Below are 25,790 nucleotides of genomic sequence, written 5' to 3'. Positions count from 1 at the left end.
CCATAATGAGAAAGATACTTTAGTTTAATTATAAATTACTATCGATCAACCAAGGTGAAAGATGCAAGTCGAAAATTCACAAAGGAAATTGAACTTTCGATTGTTCGTGAATTCACTTCCTACGCATAAAGGCATATAGTAGTAGTCTAACCTTGAAAGGTAAAATAATTAATATTATATAATAATTACAAAACACATTTATTATGCGATTCTGCACACTGCGTAATACTCTCTGCTTTTCTCCAGAAAAAAGATAAAAGTTTCTAAGCACGATGTACACGATGACCATGGCGAAGAATTTCTCCGAAAAATATTGTATTCGCACGTAATTGACCTTTCGAGCCTGGCCGAAGCAGAGTGTAGCATCTCCGGTTCTCAAAGGCACTTGATCTAATTACATTAATTGCCATCAGTGGGAACAAAGGATATATCCGTTCACCTTCGTACATTTAGAACGAAAATGACATTGAAAAAGTGAAAGAACGATCGAGGACGAGCAAACTTACGAACGATTAAACTGAGAAAAATGAAATGAAAAAAAGATCCATCGCTGGCGTGGTTTCGATAAAAAGAATATTGCGGAACTCTGGCATTCATTATCTTGGTCATCGAGAATCTCCACTAGGAATAATTCGTAATTATCAAATTTATCGAAATTACTTTGCTTCTCTGTATGTCCTAATATCAGGTTGTCCGAAAAGTTTCTTTCGTTTTATGAGGAAATAATAGACGCACAACTTTTTTTTGTTTTATATTATTTTGTCGAATTTTGAGATAAATGCCGCGACGTTTCACAGATTTGTTTTCACGTTTGTACGAAGGTGCACTGTTGTGAAGACACTTTCCGGACAACCCAATGCTTACGAATGGAGGTGTACATTGTACTTGTAATAAATTGTGAGCAAACATATTACTCAGCCTAACACAACTGACAATTCGAAAAATTTCTGTTGAGAAAAGTTAGCTTGGTATGATCGCTAGTTACTACAAGCTAAGTTGGTACGATTTCTAGCGACGCTCTTTTGTCTTAGAAGTCGACCACGTGTTAATTGGCCAAGTGTATTCTGTGAGTTGACGTGTTGTACGAGGCGAAGAAATATATGGAGAAAATCGAATCTGTGTGAATCGATTAATTATCAACCCCAAACGCACATCAATTAACAATTTCTACATCAAAATCCAATGATACGTGGATTCTATATTTTCAACTTTCACGATGTACGTGCATCAGATGATACGCGTAGCTCTGGTCCTTTGGGTTTCGATCGCGCTTTTTAACATTTTTAAGTAATTTTTTATTTTTCCCATACTTTTGTTTAAATTTTCCTTTGCTTAAGCACGATTAAAGCAACACGTAGCGATAGAAACTCTTGGATAATATTCTGTAAATTCGGAAGAGCGTCCAGGAACTTTTGGAGATTTTTTAGAAACCTAAAAAATCGCATGGGCTTAAACGACCCAACATACAGACGACGTCAGTAAAAACGTTTGCAGACAGAGGGTTAACGACACGTTGCCCTTTGTTCCGACGTTTTGTGATTAATTCAAGGTAATTTAGGGCTTCTTTGGGGCAATTTGCGGTAACTGAAACAGTTTCAGGCCTGCCCCGAAGAAGAGAACTGGTATATTCGCGAAACGTCGGAACAAAGCGCAACGTACCTGCTATTAAAATCACGATCGTATTTCGAAGAACCGCGAACCTGCGAATATACGAAACTTTTGCCAGTTATATCGAAACGATACTGCAAATACGTATGGAAGCGGACGAGTGAAAAAGTCCGGACAACACAGCTTTCTTTCTTCCTTTCTTTCTCTTTTTTCTTTTTCTCTTTTTTTTCTCTTTCGATTCTTTACTTGGCAAACTTCCCGATAGTGATAATGGATGGCCTGTGTCGGACACGACGTTCAATTCCTCCATTGTAATTACGTTCGCGGGAACTAACCGCGAGTTTTTACGACATAGAAAGGCAGTCCTAATTTCGCTTGGATTTGCTGATTTCGAAAGCTTTTCATAAACGAGTTTGACGATTGTTTAATGGAAGTTGGCGAAACTTTCGGATGTTTGGATGGTAATGCTGTTACTAGTTTTGCACTAGTTTTGGACAAGTATTTGATACTCTTGAAGGACGAGTCAGTTAATTGCGTCCACGTGGACACCAAGAGGAACGAACTTTGTGTGTTCTTCGCTTAAATGCGAGAATACTGAATTCTCTCAACTGTTTCAAACTCTCTATTCGCGCTTAATCGTGTTTATTCGCTATATTTGCCGTAAACGATATTTTTTATTCAAACATTTCTAAACCATATATCCTAACAATATTTGACACAATATTTTTCGTGTATCGAAGACGATGTTTTATTAACATTGTTGTTTGTTGCATTTCTTCCGTTCGATGATAAATAAATGTACCCAAGGTGTCTCCGTTATCGTTTTGTCTTGCTTTTTTGTAAATAGTAAGCATACGGGGAAAACTGAAGGAGGAAAAAGTTTTGACACGCTCTTAAACGAACCGACCTCGCCAACCATAATCTGAAAACAAAGAAACACGAGAGTAGAGAATTCAAATTGACATGGACCAAACGAAGCAAAAGCACAACCGACGATTTCCATCCATTCCGCTTCAAACGAACGATCACGAACACCGAGCAATGAGTCCGTTCATTTTAACGAGCGTCTGAAAGAAGCGACGCGGCCAACGGCAAATGGCTGATTATCGAGGCAGCTAGAGAATCGAGAAAGGCAAAAGGCAATTAGGTAACATCGTCGAGAGAGAAACGCAACGAAGAAGAAAAAGTAATTCGCTGTTGCCGATGGTATCGTTAAATTCCTTCGCTTCTCGCCATTCGTCGACTCGTCTTTTCATCTCGAGAGAACTGTGTTGTTTCCTTGGAAACATCACCGAAAAAAATCCTCGTGGAGGATCGAAGACGCGTTTCTCGGTGCAAAGCGTATCGGAGAAACGAATACGAAATTTATCATCGCCAAGAAGCAGGCTATCCCCTCGATTTCCTGTTACAATTGCAGTTCGTTCAAGCACTCGTTCGCTTACAAACAGTTTATTCAATTCCACTCACGACACCGACAGTTTCAGCAGAACGTCAACGTATCGTTCCACGTAACGCGTCCAGAGGGGCGGGCTACGCTTTAAACGGGTTGGAAATTCGAGAGCGAAACGACCGCTCAGGGTTTGGTATTATTTCGGTAGCACCTGTGAATGACACGGTACAAAGAGCAAACGTTCGCGAGCCAGGTCATTTAACCCGCCTCTTCGAAACACCGTGGTGACTTTCAAGCGGTGGTAACCGCTCCAAACCACCCTCGAATCGTATACCTTGACACGTGCTTGATGCAACTTTGACGCGTTAGACATTTGTCGATAGGAGGGTACCGAATGATACGTGGTCGAATTATTTCAGTATTAGTTGGCAAAAAATTTGAAGCATCGTAATTTCTAATTTTATTCATTCACCATGTTCGTAATCGTATTCGTTGTAATGTTAATTTCGAGGAGAATTTCAAAATTGTTTGTTAAATTTCTCAATATTGTCGTGTTCGATCGGAAAATCGTCAAAGTGAAATCCCCGAAACAATGTCGAACACCGTGATTTTATTTCCCTCTCGAAGCTAACGACGCAAGCTTACAGTTGGAAGACGTATTTCCTGTACGGTTTGTCGCGTAGCAATTTTCTAACCGCGAAAACCGATGTACGCTGCTTCGTTCTAGACACGAGCAACGAAACGAATGATTTGTGCGAATAATTGGACGCACAGCGATCCCGCGTATCGATCGTTACGACGATGGATAAAAATGTGAACTCGCGACTGTTTGTCCAGGCGAATTCGTCGACGTTACGGCTTCGAATGGGATGTTCCACGGTATAAACGAGCGGTCGTCGGCGGACACGAGTGCCGAGTAAATCGAAAGTCGAGAGAATTAGCGATGCAACGATAGAAGAAGCCTGGATCGGTTAAATCGTTCCTTTAAATGTTCCTTTAAATGTTCCTTTAAATGTTCCTTTAAATCGGACCGTGTATCGCGCGTTGGCCTCAGGATGGTAAATTTCCAAAATTTATGTTCATCAGCGAAGCGATTTGAGACTCGTTTTGCTTCTCGTCTTCAAAATTGTTAGCTGGTTGAAACAAGACTGAAACGTACGAAGCGAATTTTAACTTCGATCTTTAAATGGAAGGTTTGAAAAAACCTCGAAGAAGCCTGGTAAATGCGAACTTGGCTTACATAATCTTCTACACATTACACGTACCATCGTTCGTCCATTTCCTTCATCCTTCCACACCTAACTCTATTTCTAATGTTTATTTCTCACTCTAACGAAAATACTTATTTCTCGTTCTATGTTATTCGTTCTATTATTATCCTGTTCGCTCTATTTATTCTCTGCTTTATTGCACCCACATTTCTCGTCTCCTGTGCTCATCTTTCTTTTCTTGCGCTCGGAATGCTCCTCAACCAATCTGCACCACTCGTACAACCTCTCTTCCATCTCGTACAACTTTTCCCACGCATAAATTTACTTTTTCCAAGTCTGCACAGTCCTTTAGTAATTGTAAGTGTTTCGTCGTTCTCATATTCCTTTCGGATATCCTACACAATCTGTTGCCCTCCTTCCTCCAATATTTATTTCCTTCTTTCATATTTCTGTACTTTGTTCCGGTCGTAAAGCTCTGGTTTCTCTGTGTACCATTCTCCTTTAAAACAGAGCGGGATGTCCACATCGTATAAATGTTTGTACATCCTGTTGTACCAGAATATCTTATTTTGCATTGTCACTGTCTTTCGTTTTACGTATCTCGTACAAGTTTTATTCTTTTATAGCGATGTAATTTTGCTCGAGATAGAGTCTGGAAAGTAAAGGTTCGTTGATTTATGCCTCTTCGATAGACTCGGGACGTTTCTCGACTCGCACGTGCGGTACAATCACGAGAAGCGAATGTAACGCGAGTTTAATGACGTGGTTAGGATCTGATGTAAGAATCGAAAATTAATCGAGGAATTTAAAGAGATCTTCTTTAAAAAATCGCGATTCATGTATGAAGCTTTTTACATACTTCTTTCTCTGTGTAATTTTCGACTAGCAATGACGACTAAAGAATCAAAATGCTCTATAAAATACCCTGAACAAATCGACTATTTCCTAACAAAACACGCTCACGCCTATCATTTCCTTTTTTTCTTTAGATTTCAAAAAGATGTCAGTGAGAAATCTCAATTTTGGACACCAAAGCCAAAGTGCGTTAAAATCGCTTTTTAACAAAAATAATATTTTATTTCTTCAACGTCACCGATGGTAAAAATTCGCTCGTTCCACGCGTTCTTTTTCTCAATTTTGACGCGCACTGTAAAATTCGAAAAGCGTGACCTAATGCACCGTAGCTTTGCGATTCGGCATCAGAACTAACATCGCGACTGATGTCATAAAATTAAACATTACATAAGAACTTCTTCCCACCTTGTAAATTATCTGGAAAAAAGAACTCTTCCTACGCGCAGTCCTATCGTTTGTTTCATTCGCCTGTCGTCCGATCTAATATTCCATTTGCAAAACCGCGCGCGGTCTTAACTGCTGCGGTGAAAACCTTCAGCAAGAAACCGTACTACCTCCATTAACGCAACTTCCATGCCGCAGGGTCTTCTTTTTATTTTTAACGCCGAACGAGATAATTAGTCGTTCTATTTGTACCGGGAAGCGTCTCGTATAACTGGACTAAAATCCTGATTGCTTTTTTATTCCCGGCTCTCGACGATAGTGGGGAGGTTGCTCGGGGACAATAGGGGTTGAGATGAAGCAACGAGGAACGAAGCTGTGTCATCGTGGCTTTCTTGCGGCCATTGAACGCTGATAAAGGCTAATGAGACTGCTGTACTTTGTCCCGTGTCACGGCTGTTAAAGTTTGTAACTATTGTTATGTAATTAGGGGAACAAAGGCTCCCTGTTCGACGATTCGATGGAATTTCCACGGTCAACAATACGGAGATACGGTTCTCCGACGATGAAACTAGCCGTGGTTATTTTACGCCGCCGAAAGTAACACGAGGCACGCGTTTGATGGTAATTTGACCATTTTGTGGCACAGCGCTGAGAACTTACGATCGCAATCTGGTCTTTGTAATCCTATCGATGAGATTTCATGGGAAAATACGGTGTTTGTATTTTATTTATTTCGCTATGTACACGTTTGCTTGTCCAGGCAACTCGTGGATGTAAGATTTAGTAAACGATAATTGCGTATATAAATAAACGAAAGGTGGATTTCTGGGGAACTCGAGGGCATAAAATTCGTCGTTCTATTAAATTTTGCTGAGATTGGTTGCGAAACCGATTCAAAAATCGACGATGTTTGCTGTTGTTCCAGTTTCGACTAGTTATGTATTGGAACGTGACAACGTTCCAGGAAGCTCGTGAGATTTTCTACTCCGCGGGGGATGTTTATGCGCAGAGGCGCGGGACAAAGCGACCCAGTTTCGAAACAGTCTTTTAGCGCAATCGGCCACAGCGTCCAAACCGATGATCTCTTGGGATAAAAACGACTTAAAACTAGGTGGCATTCTATTTGGTAGCTAAGTTACTCGGCTCCACGGTCGCATAAAACTTCTTGTTTACTCGGCGAAACAAAGGATCGTACTTTGAACGGTTACAAGCTGAATTACGACATCGTTTTTTATAACTATCGTTGCAAGTGAATCCAGTGGCAGAGATCTCCAATCCGTGTGTCTGACGTCGTACGCGTTTGAGTTATGGTATTTCACAGTGTTCCACGATTTTACTTTTTACGGGATATTTCTTGGAAAATTTTATGGAATATAACGTACCATAATGAAAGTTTTTTCGTAGTTTGCTCGCGTCAAAGTATTTTTCTTGAACATTAGAAAAGTACGTTTTGATCGAAAACGATACAACGTTGATATTGACTTAATAATAGCGTGTATCGAGGAAAATCAATAAAAAGTTATCGTCGCACGGCGTAAGCTTCAAACGAATTTCCTATTTACCTTTAGCGATTCTTAAAAATACACGGTCGCTAATAGACGCACTCGGTTTGCGTATTTAAATCCGTCTCGTTATAGAAAATTGCAGCGTTAAAGAATTTCCCAAGCATAAACTGTCGACTCGCGGGAGCAGAACCAACGTCCACGACATTAATCCTCTTCTTTTTTGTTGGCAGCCACGGAGGAACTCGGTAGCAGCATGAGCACCACCCTGCCGTCCGCACCGACCGAACTCTCGCAATTCCCCAAGCTTTGCGAGCTACGTCGAAAGTTTCCTGTTCTGTACCGCGTCGAGTTTCAGGTGAGGACGATAAATCCCTTTCTGCACCCCCTTCATTTCTTCGTCCCTCTTTGCCTCGCTGCTTCGATATTTTCCAGCCTCGTATCTCGCTCTCAATAATAACTTGAACGCGCAACACTGGAATCGTACTTGTTCCAAATGTATCGTGCGATCGAAAGCAGTTTTTAAGAGGATTTTTCTCCGATTTCTTCTTTTCGTTACGAGAGATTCGAGATACGTGGGTAGCCAACCGACAAAGTTTACGCGTAATGCGATCTACTAAAGAAAATTCAATCGTCGATAAACCCCGGCTAAACGGAACTATCGACGATTTTTAAACCTGACGCTACAGTCTAAAGCGAGATATTGAAATCGCAAAGAGGACCATACACGAACGTGGAACGCGTTTTCTTGGCCGAAATTATGCGAGGCCATCGTTTCCAACGAGCAAACGTATACACGTAGACTATAGACTGTAGACGTTAGAGAGGGTGCAAAGTGCCTTAAGATAGGCAGACAGCCAAGACACGGGCGGCAGACGACATCTAGGAGACAAAGCGGTCTCCCGAGAATAGGTGGTGGAATCGAGTAACTCGGCTCGATATCGGTTTCTCATTAGACTGCCGTTTTGGTGCACGAATTCTGGGCCAGACATCCAAGAACAGTGGATGGCTTTTGCCGGTCGACAGGCTGGCGAACAAGACGAATCAGTTCGCGATAGAATCCTCCGTGAAACTTTCTTCCACTTGGCGATCACGTACAATTTCAACGCGTTATCAAATTTTTCTCGTTTATCGTTTCACCTATCGCGACGCGTTTCAATCTCCGTGCATTTCGTTATAATTAAACGGATATTTATTCGTGTGAATTCGTATTTTAACGAGCGCAAGAAAAAGAGTAGGATCTGGACAGAGATTTGCTTGACCTACTTAGCGTTATAACAAACGCTGTACTTTAGATATTTTATACAGTTTTCCATATTATACATTTCATGAATTTTTTCCATCCTTTCTCGTTCCTCGCTGTATAGTGCAATTTATTATACCTTCTTTTCTTTTTATTATATACAGTTACTAATAGAAGTTTCGTTGATGCTGTACTTAAAGGATAAAGGGCCTGTAAGCCGAAGTTTCTATAATAGGATAGTAAACATCAAAGTACCTTTAGTAGCTTTGCGACCTATGCCGTCTACTAATACAATTTACGATACCATGATATTGGATATAAAGTTGGCGTTCAAAATGGAGTTGCGTTTAATTTGACATTCTGCTTGGCGTCCATACGACGACAGCGAACAAGAAAGAGCTGTGACATAATAACGAAAGCCCCTAACAGATGGTAAAAGAGACGTGTTCCTATTTAAAATTTAAAGTATCGTTACTTGAAAGTAACATTTTTTAATTATTCTTACTCGATCGATCGTTTTTCTAATAAAAATACTATATACGTAACAACATACGGCCTACCATTTCAACCTTTCATTTTAGTCCGAATTTCTGCTTGGGACAAGAAATTTTACAAAGCGAACGATGTTTATCGTCTATCAAATTTCACGATTATCAGATCAATCTTAAGATCTGTTCTTTGTTGATGGAACGAACTAGATTAAATTTTAGTCAGCATCGGAGGAACGATATTTCATTGTGTTCGGTAGAGTTCCCTTGTCAGACTTGGTTCGTAAGAGAATTATCGAGATGACAGTGTCTAAAAACTCATTTGAAGCTCGCAATCTCCTCGATCATCGACGATTTATGGTCTCGTTTGGATTGTACGATGTACAACGATACACTATCGTCGATTGCCTTCCCGCCCGATCGGAACATCGTAATTGGTTCGACGTTTATCAGTGCACTCGCGCTCTTTCACGCTAGTCCATCGAATGCGGTTCGGAAGCTGCACAAGTGACTATTTTATCGTCCGCGATGTATAGTTTGAATCATCGATGCCTTTTTTCCAATTGTCAGCACGAACGATACCTTCGAAATAGAGACTTTTAATTTTACAACGAAATTAATCTACGTATGTAGTTAATAACGTAAATCAGCTTACAAGTCGATCGATCTTTTCGACAGTAAAATGAAATATGTAAAGTGTACATTTATAAAGCTATTTTATAATTAATCGTTAATTTGTTGAAGATCATTTTCTATAGGAATCTTTGAAATTTTTGTTACGAATTGTATTATACGCTTATTTTTTTTAAATATATCGTGTGCTCCTTTAGGGTTTCCTGATTGTTTTAAATATTTTTTACCGTCAGGAGTATCGCCAGAGATTGGCAAGGATCGAAAACAGTAATTCTTTACAGGCAAAGTGTATAGAAATTTCTTAAAGTTATTTAAAACCTTCGATATATTACAAATTTGTAATTATTTATGTAGTATCGTGGAAAGAGGGGTCTGTGATGGCACTCGATAACAAATACCACCACTCGACACTAACTAGTGGCGAACGACGACAGCGCAGTGGTTAGCGCCTTAGGTTGCGAACGTTCGGAATTCGGGTGTTCGAATCCCGGCGATCGGAGTCCGATTTTTCTTCCACGATACAAAAAAAGAAGTGACATCTACAGCGCTAAGAAGCTCGCGATACTATTATACATCTATCATAAACTATTGTACGAAGTTTTGGTTTTCCATGACTTTTTAACTTAAGACGTTCGATTTCTTCATCTTTCGCTTTATAATTCGCGATTACACCGGATTATTCCAATCGCGGAAATGGAGCAAAATAACGTTTCGAACAAAACACACACACACACAATACACACATATCTTATAGAATTCGTAGCGCAACTAGAAATAACTGGAGATTAACGATCGTATATGCTGTGCAGCATACACGTGTATACGTGTGGTGAGTTGCAAACGAAATTTATGAAATTCGGACGCGATGTCACGAGTAATTCCGCTCGGTTCATTAATAATCGAGGAAGTTTAATTTAAACTTTGTATCCACTGCCAGCAGTGTCACTTGCGTGTCATTATCACATTTGTTAGGACAGGCACGTACATCGATGCTTCCAATTAATATATTTTCCGAATAATAGAGCGAACATTGAAAAATTTATGTAATTTCGTTAATTAGCAAATACTCGGACGTTTTACCCGTAACGTTATGAACGTTCTTCGAATTATCTTTTTTTCTAAAATCATCCTATGCGGTGTATTTGAATTACGTTTGAATCAGATAATACGTTAGAGATTGGTAGTTGCTGTGTTACGAGAAATATTAACAAGAATTCGTGCACTTTATTAACAAGACTTCTACGGGTCATGAAGGATGTTTTAAAGATTTGTTTTATCTGTTTACAGACGGCAACGAAGGTGGAGACGCATTCGTGTAGACATGCCACGAAACCAGCCAACAAGGAAAAGAACCAGAACCAAAGGTGTATTCCTTGTAAGTAACGATCGTTCGACGTAGCTATTATTACTCGATATAATAAACTGTTTTTAAAATCTGCTACTAAAATATTCAGGAACAGCACCCTGACACTATAAACAAACGTACGATCTTCCATGATTTTTTCCTGGCAAATAACCAATATTGTAATAATTATAATAAACAATAGGCTGCTAAAATACAGCTTAAGTACAGCTGCCCTGACGTTACAAACAAATATACAATTTTTCATGATTTTTTCTGCTAAAAAAGCAACGAACCTCGACGATCTTCTAAAAGATTTGCTACCGAAATGAAGGAATAATTTTCTATAACAGTGCTGCGAGTTTCTAGTTCGAGAATATTGAATAAGGAATACGAAACTAACGAAATTTACTTCTATATCTAGATAACTTAATATTTCGCTCATTTCTGTACACATAGCTCGAGACACAATTCGCTATTTCAAAGGTGATTCAGTACGCACTTCGCCATTTCATTAGAAAATTAATTAATTTCTACGTTCTTAGGTTACCGTTGCAAAGGCAATTTTACGGTAAATTTACTATTTCGTAAATAACGTAATTACACGATCAAGTTATATAATTTTCTATATATACGAAAGGTAATTTAACGTTAAATTCACTCGTACACCGATATTTTACTATCAGATTCGTTTCTCTACAATAATTTAAACGGCAGTTCTTCGCGATAACTAATTATCCATCCTAACACCGAATTTAAAATTCCAAAGAAATCTCTACGTATTCCATCTGCGTACCGTGCGCAATTCTTACTTTAATTAATGTTTAATTTCATTCCAAACAGTTCTCGACACTTAACCCAAAATTTACGTAAAATAGCCAACGTTTAATACCAACGCAAACAACGTCGATTTTTTGCCACACGAGAGGATACTTCGTCTTCGGATACTCGAGGATAATTGTTCACCGTTTCTCGCCCCGTCGCGCTTTTATCCTACGAAGCTTTTGATTTCGCCATCCTCCGTGTACAACACACGAACGTAGTATAATAGTAGGTTTAATTATTCGCTAGCAGGAAAAATTCTGGTCACGGTGGGTCCAATTAGGAAACGCGGTTATATTCGCGCCTCTCGTGCGCGTGCTTCGGAACAAGAACAGCGGGATGAAAGTTGCGAGAGCGACGAGGAAATTTTAGGGGCGAACTAGGCGTTTCACGTACGCGCTGTCCTATGATACAGGATGTCTGTTTCAACCCTTTAATATGTTGGATACAACTGCTACTCGTTGACTGGTCGTTGATGATCGTATTACTAAATATTTTAACGTAATTAATTAACAAAATAATGTTAATAGATAGAAGATGTTGGCAATTATTTGGAGTAGAGTACGTTTCTTCAATTTCGATGATCTCCGAATATACATATTTGGCAGAGATTTGCGTAATTTTTTCCTAGATAGTGGCTAGAAAAAATATTTACACATATCCTTATTTTTCGTAACTAATATCATTTCAATTTTAATTCTGATTTTTATTTTCGTAACTAATATTGAATTTCTATATTCGTACGAAGGTACCATTTTTTAGAAGTAAAGGAGGAGTAGATATACAATTAATATATTTGTATCTCATCAATTAGCAATATTATAAATATTATAATAAATACGATGGTATACAAATAAAAAAAATTTGTGTTCAGTGTATATATTTTTCTTACACATGAGTTCTAGTTTTCGAGATCTGTATTCGTACGAAGGTACCATTTTTTAAAAGTAAAGGAGCAGTAGATATACAGTTAATATGTTTGAATCTCATTAATTAGCAATATAAATATTATAATACAAATAAAAAAAAATTTGTGGTCAGTGTATATATTTTTCTTACACATGAGTTCTAGTTTTCGAGATCTGTATTCGTACGAAGGTACCATTTTTTAAAAGTAAAGGAGCAGTAGATATACAGTTAATATGTTTGAATCTCATTAATTAGCAATATAAATATTATAATACAAATAAAAAAAAATTTGTGGTCAGTGTATATATTTTTCTTACACATGAGTTCTAGTTTTCGAGATCTGTATTCGTACGAAGGTACCATTTTTTAAAAGTAAAGGAGCAGTAGATATACAGTTAATATGTTTGAATCTCATTAATTAGCAATATAAATATTATAATACAAATAAAAAAAAATTTGTGGTCAGTGTATATATTTTTCTTACACATGAGTTCTAGTTTTCGAGATCTGTATTCGTACGAAGGTACCATTTTTTAAAAGTAAAGGAGCAGTAGATATACAGTTAATATGTTTGAATCTCATTAATTAGCAATATAAATATTATAATACAAATAAAAAAAAAATTTGTGGTCAGTGTATATATTTTTCTTACACATGAGTTCTAGTTTTCGAGATCTGTATTCGTACGAAGGTACCATTTTTTAGAAGTAAAGGAGGAGCAGATATACAGTTAATATGTTTGAATCTCATTAATTAGCAATATAAATATTATAATACAAATAAAAAAAAATTTGTGGTCAGTGTATATATTTTTCTTACACATGAGTTCTAGTTTTCGAGATCTGTATTCGTACGAAGGTACCATTTTTTAAAAGTAAAGGAGCAGTAGATATACAGTTAATATGTTTGAATCTCATTAATTAGCAATATAAATATTATAATACAAATAAAAAAAAATTTGTGGTCAGTGTATATATTTTTCTTATACATGAGTTTTAGTTTTCGAGATATACAGCGCAATTTCCATATTATATATTCAAGCTATACATTTTTGAAGGATTTAAATTGAATCCTTTCAGATTGCTTTACCCATATTTACCAAATCATGCAACGAGTATCTTTTTTTTTTTAATTGTTTTATATTGTTTTACCTGCTACATATTAGAACGAGTATGGTAAATTTTCAATAAATGCATAAAAATTTGCATTCCACTAAAGAGTTATTCGAACAAATCCATCTGAAATAGACGCCTTGTACACACATACACAAGAGATGAACTAACATTTCCTCCAAATTGATATGGTTTCTCGTTTCCCTGGGTGAAAACGTTCGCTGGAAAAGTAATTTGACCAACTTTTTCGGGAATCTGTTGCATCAACCGAAAACCGACTGGCTTTCGTTTCATCTGTTGTTTAAACAAAACGGTTTTGTTACCTCACCCTTTTTTAAGTTTTTTCTTCTTGGTTGATTACTAGAGAGAATTTGTACATTGCGAATTTGAAGTTTCAACGAACAGAAGCTATTTTTCTTTGTTCAAAAAAATTGTGTTACATGCTTTACGTATCTCTATAACGTTGTTAACGTTCGTTAATTTGATTTTCGAGCACAGATGACTACAACAGGGTGGTTTTGGATCCTGTGGAAGGCGAGCCTGACTCCGATTACATCAATGCCTCTTACGTAGATGTAAGTAGAATATGTCTGCACCGTTATTAGTAGACTTCCTTATCCTGGTTTCAAGCACTTTCCAAAAAGAAAAAGATCCAACCGATATTCTTATCTTTAAACTAGATTCTAGTTAAATTTTCTCCTAACTAAACTGAAACTTTAATTAAAGTTACAGAAAATTGTATAAAAATACCATCACTGATAATCGCGGGATAACACTGAGATGATATTGTAATTTATTATAGCCTTTCATTTCATCTAGAAGTTAGAGATTAAACCTTCCTTTAAACCTTAATTATTCGATCCTTAATTTTCGTCTTAATTTGTTTCTTGGTATCGCATCGACACGATGGTGTTACAAAACGATAAATAGTTAAGTTTAGAAATTTTTTATCACAAAGAGAAAGAGAATGTTCCTGTACGTTTTGAAGTAACAAAAGGATGTATAAATTATTATATACAGTGACATGATACAAATTGACGATACTGTATCTTAGAACCGTTCTAATTTACATTATTGTAATACAGCGTAGCATGTAGGATTAAGAAGTCGTAATGAATTGGCCATCATTCAAGCAGATGACGCGTCACTTTTTAAACCTATCGAAGGACGAGGAAATGATCGTTTTTAATGTTCTCGCGTCGTGACTCGCAATATTAAAGATCAAGATCAAGGTTATTCGTGTTCCTTAGCTTCCAAGCACGAAATCATCTAATTTGAATAATCCATAATCGCAATTCCCGAAATAGATTAGCTACTTGGAAACGATTGCATCGTGACGTTTCCGCGACAGAAACGTTTTCTTAAAATAGTTTGTGTTAATTACGATAATACTTACGCTTTTCTTATCAGCCATACTTTAGACGGGATACCTGGCAGTAAAAGTAATCAAACGTCGGGATAAATCTTTCTTTCTTTTTTAATCATATTTTTTACTCCTTTTCGGCATAGAATTTCCCTTTTCGTATACAAAATTCGTAATTTTCTTTAACGTAAAAACTACGATCCAACAAGCGTACAGTGACCGAACAAAATTTTATTTCCATCGAATTCGATTAAATTACGAAAATCTTTGTATATTTTATATCGAATAATCTGTCGTTATCCAAATGAAATTGTATTTCATCTGTACGATTAATATTTATGTTTTAGAGCATATTGAAACCGAACGCTTACATCGTGACACAGGGACCTATGGAGAACAGTGTGACGGAATTCTGGCGGATGGTTTGGCAGGAGAAAGCCTGCTGTATCGTCATGCTAACGAAAACCTTCGATTTCATTAGGGTAAGAATTTTAATTGATCGTCCTGTTATTTAATCGCCGGGGCTAGTTCAAGTTAGAGGGTAGCAATTCGCGTAGATTAACACGACTGACCGAACGACTGATATCTATTTGGGACATCGTAGCCGTGATAAAGGTGGTAGAAATTGGGAAACGTAAATTGCTTCGCGTAACCGTTTTAACGTTTTCGTTTTATCGACAGAGCTTTACGTTGTTTTTTTTTCTTTTTATCTATTACCAGATCTCTGTTGTACGTACGATAATTTATCACCAACTAATAATATCAACGAATTAACAGATTATACGAATGGCGTTCGTATATTACGAAACACGCCAACATAATTCCAACGCGTGTATTTCTATTCGAATTTTATTCGAGATTTCTATTCGAAATACCACGGTTTCACGCTGTACGGTTCTCGCACAAGGTAACGAAATTGCGTGACAACCTTTTGACACACTACGTTCGATAAACGAAGAGATCCGCGTCATTGCGAAACCTGATGTCGAGGCTGGCTTTAGACTCTGGCCAGAGTCTAAAGAAGCCGTGCTTTTGCACGTGAAAATCAAGGATGAGCGAAGTAAACGAGTTTGGAAGTTGTTAGCAGCCACTTCGCTTAGCCTCGCCTCTTTGCTTCCATAATGATTATCCAGAGCGTCGAAGAAGCGACGGTTTTCATCGGTTTCGCGAGGGTACGTTTTTACCTTGACGTACGAAAAATAAGATTGGCTGAATCATAAAGCTTTTCGCGAGTTTACGTGGGTCGATTTATTTTACTTCGATGCATACAACAACGTAGGGTTCTGCTTTTTAACGAATTGCTACCTTTTTTTTTTTATAATTTAGGCGTTAGAATTATAAAATTCCGATTCCGCTAAGAATATACCTTTCTCACGCTATCTTAAAAACTTTTGTTAAAAGTTAATTTGTCGCTAAATATAAATACAATATTCGCGTGTTTTTGATTGTTAAATTAGGTTTTCTGAAATAATGACTCTTTAAATTCTTATCAAAGGTAATCCTTATCGATCCTTCGTTAATTTCAGAGGGTAAATAATTATAACGTAACTTTCCTCCATTCGTTGGTGCATCACTTTGATTTGAATTGGGTGTTTCCTGCGTTAAATTATCGTTACGAATCTATGGTTCAACGATGCCAGTTGAGAGTTACATTACACGTAATTTCTAACAAAGATATTTATTTAAAGGAGCGATGTAATTTACGACGTACTATCGAAGTAAAATAATCAGTCTATAAAATAGATCTGTGTAAACTGAACAAGAATTGATGACTCACGGTAGAAGATGTACAGCAGTGCGGAAATTTCGACTTTGTGCAAATTTATCGCTTCCCCTTCCCCTGCTTTTTTCAATGCACATGCACACAAGTTGGAAAATAAATTCATTACATTATTTGTTTCTCATACATTTTTTGATACGACACTAAGCGTTTCGACACTAAATTTCTCGCCTCCTCCAACTTCCATTTCTCCGATTATTTACTGAATTTTCTATGAAATATCTGAATATTTTCTTTTCGATCGATATCCAGATATATCTGGATTTTTCGTTTTTACGAATTCCTATTTCGCCAAATATTAATTAATTGTTACGTGTTTGAATATTTTCTTCTCGAACTACACGCGACATAATTTCATTTTCGATTTTCCCTTATTTTTTGTTTCTACCAATTCTTCTTATTCTCGTCAGTTTCTACCTTTCTTACTTAATGCTAACTGATCTTTTTTATCAAACATCCAAACGACTCTTCATTTTCGAGTGACATTCGATTCGAGCCTTCGACTTTCGCCAATGTCTATTTTTCCATCGGAGAAATAAATTTCCTATTAAATATTTCAATATTTCCGTTTTTAGGTCGTACTCGAGGCAAACTCAGTTTCACGAATCTCCATCATCTTTCCGTATACCCAATACAAATCTTGCCTCTCGCGATCTTCAAATATACTGCACCTCGTCCTCGCAAATTCTCAAACATTCGTCCTGGATGACACACGTACATTTTATCAAACTGTCCTATATGTACGAGCTATTTTCCGCTGAAACTACACATCCGTCGAATGATAACGAACATCGTACGAATCGATTTCAGGTGATGTGCGTCCAGTATTGGCCAGCGAGCAAAGACAAGGACGAAGAATATGGCGGTATCGGTGTTTCCGTGCTGAAGGAGGAAGAGCTGGCCAATTTTCACATACGGACGATAAGACTTTACAAGAAGAATAACAATGACGTGAGTGTTCTTCTCCTTACACAGGGTGAGCTATAAATCGTGTTATAAATAGAGCGACGAAGATTGTATGGCGAAAAATAACAGAAAAATCAAGAATAACAAAATTACGTGGGAAGATTTTTCGTTTTTCAGAGAAATCTACTTGTCTGACACGTTGTATCGTATCAGTTTTATACTTTTGCGAATATAATCGAGCAGGCTTCGCCTACCAAACATTATGATAAGTTAGGTTGTATATTTGTATATTTTTAAATTACTATTGTTTTGAAACACGAAGTCCCTGAAGAAATTTTATTATTCTTGATTCCTGTCTTATTTTAACGCATAGAATTTCTTTCTCGATCCACTTGCATCGCGATTTATGGTCCATGGTGTGTACATTCTTGTCAAAGATTTATCGTTAGATACGTAAATCTTTATTTGTGTACCCTTTGGCTTACAATAGAGTTTCTTGCCACCGATTTATCTCCGAAACCGTTTGATCTTCGACCTTTGACCTTCCTTTTTCCTTATCTCTATCATCCAGCTTTTAGAATGTCCCTGATTTTCTCTCCTATCTGAAACGCGCTGTCTCGTCTGCTCTTTCTCGCAACATTTCGTTACCGCATCCTTTCAGCACGTATTTCCACGTTTCCTTTTCCCATCTACATATCCCGCGTTTCTCGGATCTATATGCTACGCGTGAAACATCGGCGCCAACAACATAATGTATTTTATACGTGAGTTTAATATTCGCAGCTTCTCAGTCGTAAATTGAACATGTTTTACGAATTTAAGTGGTAGACTGCGTTGAATGACGAAGAACGTTTTCCGCTTCCTTTTCTCAATAGCGCTTTAAAACTTTTCCCTTTTTTTTTATTTAGATTCGCGATAAATCACGAATTACTATTTCCTTAATCGTATTACTCTGGTGGGGTGTATGTAATCGAAAGTAAAAATTATGCTTCGATGGATACCATTAAAATAAAATTTATCAAACAGGTAAACTAATGTATAGCGTATAGACAGAGTAACGGCGAGACTCAGGGAAATAAATAACGCGCATAAACGTCTCGAGACTGAATTTTTCTTCGAGAATCCTGCGACCCAATTCCACGTGTTTGCATTTTTAATACGCTTCTCTATTCACTTTTGAGAAAATCTGAATATTTTTCTGACGATTATCCCATAGTAATTCGAATCTCCGATACCTCGTATCTTTGCATTCCTTCTCGGTAAATTCTTAACCCTTCGTGACTAATATTCCGAATATTTTCAAACTTTATTCTTTCTATCGTTGTTACCTTTACTCGTATTATTTTCGTTATTTTACCGTTAATAAACTGCGAATATTTGTACATTTGTTTACGCAAAAATATATGCGATACACGCAATGTGCAAAATATACAGCGTGGTTGGTAATTGGTGGTACAAGCGGAAAGGGGGTGATTCTACGCGAAAAAAGGAGTCGAAAATATAGAATAACAATTTTTCGTTCGAGGCTTTGTTTTCGAGAAAATCGACTTTGAATTTTCGCTCGGTACGCGTCCACTTTATCGCGTCTCGTTATAACGGATCTCACTGTAGATCGTTGTCTCGATAGATATTATCGCAGTTTAAGTTTGTTTTTGCCGTAACGGAAAATTAGGAATACATAATGAAATAATACGAAGTAATCGTAAAGTTTATTATTACAAAAATTGCTGAAAATGTTGCAGTGAGATCCGTTATAACGAGACGCGATAAAGTGCGCGCGTACCGAGCGCAAATTCAAAGTCGATTTTCTCGAAAACGAAGCCTCGAACGAAAAATTGTTATTCTATATTTTCGACTTCTTTTTTCGCGTAGAATCACCCCCTTTCCGCTTGTACCACCAGTTACCAACCACCCTGTATAAATTATCGAAAAGAAGGTACTCGCGATATTTAGAAACTTCGAAATCTTCGTTCTACGATTGTCTCCTCGTTTCTCCGTGAAATTTCTTGCTTAAAAAATATCTCTACCTCGTAAAGATATAAATTTACATAAAAAGCCAGAGCGTAATAATCGATATTATTCTATAGTTGTTGCTATTCCTTTGTCTTATCTATCTCATCGTCGTTATCGTCTCTTCTCCCTTAAATTCGCGACTCTTCGAAGAAATTCCTTGCCATCGATCGCAAACTCCGGCATTCTTTTCCCAGTCTTCCCTCCGCGAATCACCATAAATTACGTGACACGAATTGCACTCTGTATAATGTAAAAGGACCGCAGAGTCGAATGATCTCCCAATACGGTAATGAAGTCTCGGCTGGCACAAGATCGTGCAAACTCGGAACTCGTGGCTGTAGCGAAAGGTAAAGTAACGCAAGGTTTGGTCTCAGCTTGAGTCTGTGAATTTCGCTGCCGGGTGAGAAAGTTGGTAAAAAGTTAGCGGAATTAACCGGGGAGAAACCGGTAGCCATTTCTGAAAGTGGGTGAATACAGAACGATACTAAGCGAGAAGAGAATGATGAATTTACTCGAACGACTGTTACGCAAGGCTTAATTTTATTAACTCGACGGAAATGGGGTGAAAACAAGGAGATCTCTCCAATTTTCACCGACGTCTGCCCTGTTTTAACTATGACGAGTCGTTTCGTTGTACGATGCTTGCTTTGTATAATTTCTCTGCCGTGCCATTCATCCTGGTCGTTCGAACGTGCTGCTTGAAACGACGAACGAATATTTCCATTCTTCTTCAGTTCTGTTTCGTTCAGATGTTCTCGATGAAAAGTTATCGTCGGTTTGGAACGTTTTTCGGATAAAAGTAAACCGTACGGTCGTAGAAAAATATTTTTTTTTTTATTCATTAAAATTTCCAATCGATTCTCGCATTGAGAATTTTCAGTAATTTTTTCTGGCCTGGCGCAGTGACATGGCTAATTATTTATGATAAGTTGATGCTCATTATAGATAAGTATAATTTATAAGTAAGTATTATAAATAAGTAAATATTATTTAATTTAGATAACTAATCGAATCTAGCGTTTAGGTCTACCGGGTAGTGTCTCTTCAGCCTGCGGATCTGGTCCGACGTATCGAGTAGTCCGGTAATTAGGGGGTTTCGATGTTTGTCGACTCTTTTGCTATATCTGTCGCTATAGTTTGCTATTTCCTCTTTGACTGTTGGTATCTCGAGGTCGCGATGTATTAGTTCGTTGGTGACATACCAGGGTACATTTATAATGGATCTTAGCGTTTTCGATTGGAAGCGTTGAAGCATTTCAACGTTGGAGTTACTTGCTGTTCCCCATAGTTGGATTCCGTAGGTCTACGCAGGTTTTATTACGGTCTTATAGAGGGTAATTTTATTCTGAGTAATTTTATTCTGTGTGCTTAGTTTGGAACATCGGCCAGGTAGAAAAATATAAACACGTAATCATCATCGCGTATGGCATCTACCACAGTCGTAGAACAAGAAGAGAGTTACTTTTTGTTTAAACCCTGGGAAATTGATTTTCTATCTAGTTGGAAAGGTTCGAGGAAGAAGTTTCATAAAGTAATCGTATTCGATACGGTGGAATATAGTGGATCGAAGCATAGAATTGCTCGCTCATCGAGAAAAGAAAAGCCTCGTTTTGATGCGTTACTATAGACGTTCGCTATAAATCGCGATAAAAGCGAGGCAATAATCGGTCTCGAGATTTACTGGCGGCGGAAAATTTAATACGCCGCCGCTCCGTTGCAATCTCATTCCGTGAATAGCGAAGGGTACATAATGCTCGACAAGCAAGGAACATCCTAAACGGGACAAGATTGTCGTCGAGTAGCATTGTTGCGTCATTGTGCGTGATAATTCCTCAGGGAGCATAATTCAGCACTCGGTTGCTGCGTCGTGTGAATGCGCTACAGGAACTCGGTAGTTTAGCTTGGTTTCGTGAACTTTGTGTTCTGCAATATGAAACGCGCTATAGTTGATATAATATCGAATCTTCGTGAAGAGAGAGAGAGAGAGAGAGAAAGAGAGGGAGAGAATATTGGATAATGGACGATACAGAGGTGACGAAGTTAAGATAGAACTAATTTTTACAGAGTGGTTCAAAGTAAAAATTATAAAACATTTTATGTATTTTGGAGATTAGTAACGAACTTAGGGTATTAGGTATAAAGTAGCGAAATACGAAATATTTCATTTTGAACGATAATATTTTATTTGAATTTTTGTTTCTGTTTCGAAAGAACTGTAAGCCGAACAGTTAGTTTGTGTCGCACATTGGAAATTAGAAAAGCTGTTGGAAATCTTTAACGCGAATTCAAAGGCTTCACTATGACGAAACATGATTTATTCGTCAACTTGACTGACGTGCATGTAACTTATAGCGGAGAGCCGTTTAAAATTCGTGCTGCGAGAGTTGAACTGCCGACGACACGTACGCATTATCTCGCTCAAAATGTCTCGAATTTATAACGATAGCGAAATATTTTAATGGCGCGTTAAAGCGCGCAAAATTTCTCTAACGTTGCTGCTTCGTGAATAATATTCACGACGAAACTGTCGATATTTCGCGTGAAATAAACGCGAGAACGTAATAGCGAAATCGCCGATAGGTTGAAATAATTCTCTGCAGACTTTCAAACGCGATAAACATCAAATTTTATCAAAATTCCTTTACCAAAGATAAAAATGTAAACCACTTCGAGTCCCGTCAAATTCGCTTCCCATCATTTAGAAGCTCGATAAAGTTTCCAAAAGATCGAGCTAAATAGAAAATAGAAAATGGAAAGATACAAAAAGGGGATAAAGGTAAAGACAAAATTATTATTCGACGTTTCAGGAAGTCACGGAAGAACGAACGTTATTGCAATTCCACTACACAGAATGGCACTCGCATACGTGTCCATTCGGAAACGCGGTTTTAGAGTTCCGTCGACGCGTGAGAGCGGTAGTCGGCTCCACCATAAAGAACGAGTCTGGACCTATGGTAGTCCATTGCAAGTAAGTATTTCCATCGATATGAATTTCGATGGTTTCGTGTAATTTCCAATTTGATAGCTTACGATGCTTTCCAATCTGATAAATCGTTGAACGAAAGAAACGTTATGTTTTTGAAAAAATTAAGCGATGGTGGTGGAAGATCAGGCGTGTACCTGGCGATAGATGCGAATATGGAATTGGCCGAGGAAGAAGATGCTTTCGACGTCTTTGGCTATTTGAAAAAGTTGCGGCAAAGCAGAAGAGGACTTATCGAGAACTTGGTAAATTCATAATATCGATCGTCTTCTTATTTATGGTTTCGTTCGAGCGACGAGACACAAGATGCTGGTTTAAGCAGATTGAGCTTCGCCTTTTGACGAGTTCTGTTGATTCCACTGTTTATCGCAATATATAGATTATTGGAATCTCTAGAAAAAGTTTCTCATGTTTACTTCAATAATTATTATTTTGTTATTAGTTCTATTTTTCATTATCGTTATATTAGATGTTTTACAATGAATTTTCCATTCAACGGTGATTTCCTTTTATATCCTATGCTCTATTATAAATATTCAAATTATCTTCAACGACAGTATGAATATTTCATAAGAATTGTAGTCTGCCAATTACGAATTATGAATATTTCGTATTATTTATAAAAAAAAATAAAAGAGATGGAAAATAGCTAATAACATGTAAACATGGATGTTGCCCAACATTTTACAATAATCAGATTTATTATTATGCAGGAACAATACAGATTCGTGTACGACACGCTGGAGGAGTTTGTGGTGTGTGGCATCTCGTGGTTTCCGGTCTCAGAGTTGTCGCAACGTCTTAAGCAGAAGAGCGTAAAAAATCCAATAACTAAAATGAATGAATATCAGCGGGAATATCAGCAAATTTGTAAGCAGACGCCGCGCTTTACGATCGGAGATTGCGCTGGAGGCCACAGGGCTGATAACAGGGAAAAGAACAGAGACGTGTTGGTTGTGCCGCGTAAGTTTCCACCGATAAAACATCGTATAAATGTTTTTCCGATGAACGAAAAAAGAAAGGAAACGCTTTTACTACACTGTAAAAATTGCATGTCGCGCATATGCGGATACTGCGTTAGAGACTCTATATTTCATTTCCCTATCAATTTTTATATCTTTTTCAGAAACTATACGGGGGATATTTGTAAACAGATATGAATTTGTTACTCGTATTATACATAGATTCCAGACGTGAACTTTCTTGTGTATCTTATACTTGCATTTTTCAAAAAAAAAAAAGGAGCATACACTTGTTTTTCTTTTTGGAAATGAAATAATTGGCGATTTTGGAAGAGTTATATTCTACACGTTGGAATCTTTATCGTGTTATATTTCTTTATGTCAGAAAAATATAAAATTATTTCGAAATATAATGCGTAAACGTCCCTTCTACGTGTGTGTGTATATGTGTATAAATAATGGGTGTAATATTTAACGCGAGCCGATCGTATCTTTATTCATGAACTAATATTTCTCACTTTAGCTGACAACTTCCGACCATACCTCACCAGCTTCCAGGGTAACAGTTACACTGACTATATAAATGCTGTCTTCGTGGACGTAAGTGTACAATCTATATATCTAAATGTCCATATTTCAATCTTCTCTAATAGTTAATTCTTCTATTGTAATAAAACTTTGTGTATTGTTTTCCTACAATTAGAGATTAACGGAGGTTTATTCAAATTCCCATATAAAAGGTTGTTCGTTATCCTCTCTGATAAAAATTACATTTCATGCAACGCGCACCAAATTTAAACTCCACGTAGAACCAAATTGCTATATAGGGAAAGATCTCTTCTTTCGTCAATCTTCATCCCACGTCCGCTCTATTATATAAACTACTGTTCATTTCCTGCGAACATCGTCGTTTTTTCTCTTAAATGATCGTTCTCGACAGGGTTACACGAAGCCCAGGGAATACATCGTTACTGAATGGCCTCTTCGACACACGTGCGGTGAGTTTTGGTCCCTGGTTTACGATTACGAGTGTTCAGCCGTGGTGGTACTCTGCGTACCTCCCCCAGGCTCCACCAACTTCCCCAGTTTCTGGCCCGAGGGAAAACACTCGAAGAAATACGGACCCGTTTTTACGATTGATCACATCAGCCACAACCACTACACGAACATCAAGACCTGGGTGAGAAACAGCTTGCTGCTCCTTCTTTTACACGCTTTGAATTCTCTCTACGGAGTTTAAGAAGACATCTAAAAATATTTTCTTGGGCGATCTAGTTCTCTAACTAGTACGGGTTGCCGGATCGAGATTCGAATCCGAATCTTTCGCTTACTAGGCTGGTGCTTTCCCAAATTAAGTTGTCCACGCCATCGAAGAAAGTATCTTCTCTCAAACTCTTGAAGTCTCGAGTGGCTACCGCCTGGAATATAATATATAATTTTTATTCAATCTCTCACCGGCGTTTGAATACGATTTGGACGATAGATTCTAGAAAATAATCATATGGTTCTATAGATTTTTAGGATAAACAAGAAAATCGTGTCACTGACCGAGCTGATGGCAGGCGTGAAAGCACCACCGAAGACGGTTCAGTTGTTCCAACTGACGTGTTGGCCTATGGGTCACAAAGTTCCAACGTCGACAAACAGTCTGGTCGAGTTGATGAATATGGTGGAGAGGTGGAGGCAACGAACCGACTATGGACCGGTCGCTGTGGTCTCCCCAGATGGCAGAAGTCGTTGCGGTGTATATTGCGCCGCAAACGCGTGTATAGAACAAGTGATTCAACATGGGGAAGTGGACATTTTCCAAGCAGTTAAAACTGTACGCAGACATAGACCTCAGCTTGTCGAGAACATGGTGAGTGGTTATAAGCGAAGCAAGTTACTCGGCACATTCGCTTCTTCGACTTTTAACTGTCGCGAGTTCCAAATTTAAAAAAGAAATTAACTAAAAATCAATTTAAATCGAACGACAAGTATCTGTGTACGATACAAAATTGTCGATATTTTCTACCTGTCAAACTTGTCTTAAGATTCCGTTTAAAAAGGAGGATTATTTTTCATGTTACGAGCAATTTAATTATCATTTAAATCGTGCTCGAAACTGTTGCAGACCGAGTACAAATATTGTTACGACCTGGTGCTACATTACGTGCTCCACTACCTGAACAAGGACATGAACGAGAAAAAGTGAGAAAGCGAGTTGAGGGACGAGCTGTGGTTCATTGAGTTCGGTCGCGGGGCGGCGCTGCCGTTGACTCCGGAGGAAGCCCCGGCGGACGGG

General features: G+C 37.8%; 1 protein-coding gene across 5 annotated transcripts in view; it reads left to right on the top strand.

Moving 5' to 3' along the window:
• The window catches only part of Ptp36E (protein tyrosine phosphatase 36E), a 108,334-nt gene extending 82,575 nt beyond the window's left edge, over positions 1-25,759 (top strand). For all 5 annotated transcript variants that reach the window (XM_033338223.2, XM_033338220.2, XM_033338218.2 and 2 more), the window contains 12 exons: positions 7,184-7,308; positions 10,602-10,689; positions 13,998-14,074; positions 15,210-15,344; positions 17,453-17,593; positions 22,369-22,529; positions 22,654-22,789; positions 23,258-23,507; positions 24,030-24,106; positions 24,447-24,686; positions 25,020-25,364; positions 25,620-25,759. In XM_033338223.2, coding sequence (XP_033194114.1) covers positions 7,184-7,308; positions 10,602-10,689; positions 13,998-14,074; positions 15,210-15,344; positions 17,453-17,593; positions 22,369-22,529; positions 22,654-22,789; positions 23,258-23,507; positions 24,030-24,106; positions 24,447-24,686; positions 25,020-25,364; positions 25,620-25,700 — 1,856 coding nt within the window. In that variant the 3' untranslated portion in view covers positions 25,701-25,759. The remainder of the gene's footprint in view (positions 1-7,183; positions 7,309-10,601; positions 10,690-13,997; positions 14,075-15,209; positions 15,345-17,452; positions 17,594-22,368; positions 22,530-22,653; positions 22,790-23,257; positions 23,508-24,029; positions 24,107-24,446; positions 24,687-25,019; positions 25,365-25,619) is intronic.
• Positions 25,760-25,790: the final 31 nt, after the last annotated feature.

The sequence above is a fragment of the Bombus vancouverensis genome, chromosome 9, assembly GCF_051014615.1.
Source record: "Bombus vancouverensis nearcticus chromosome 9, iyBomVanc1_principal, whole genome shotgun sequence".
Classification (NCBI taxonomy): domain Eukaryota; kingdom Metazoa; phylum Arthropoda; class Insecta; order Hymenoptera; family Apidae; genus Bombus; species Bombus vancouverensis.
Note: the sequence above shows the minus strand (reverse complement) of the source record. Positions and strands in the feature narration are given on the sequence as shown.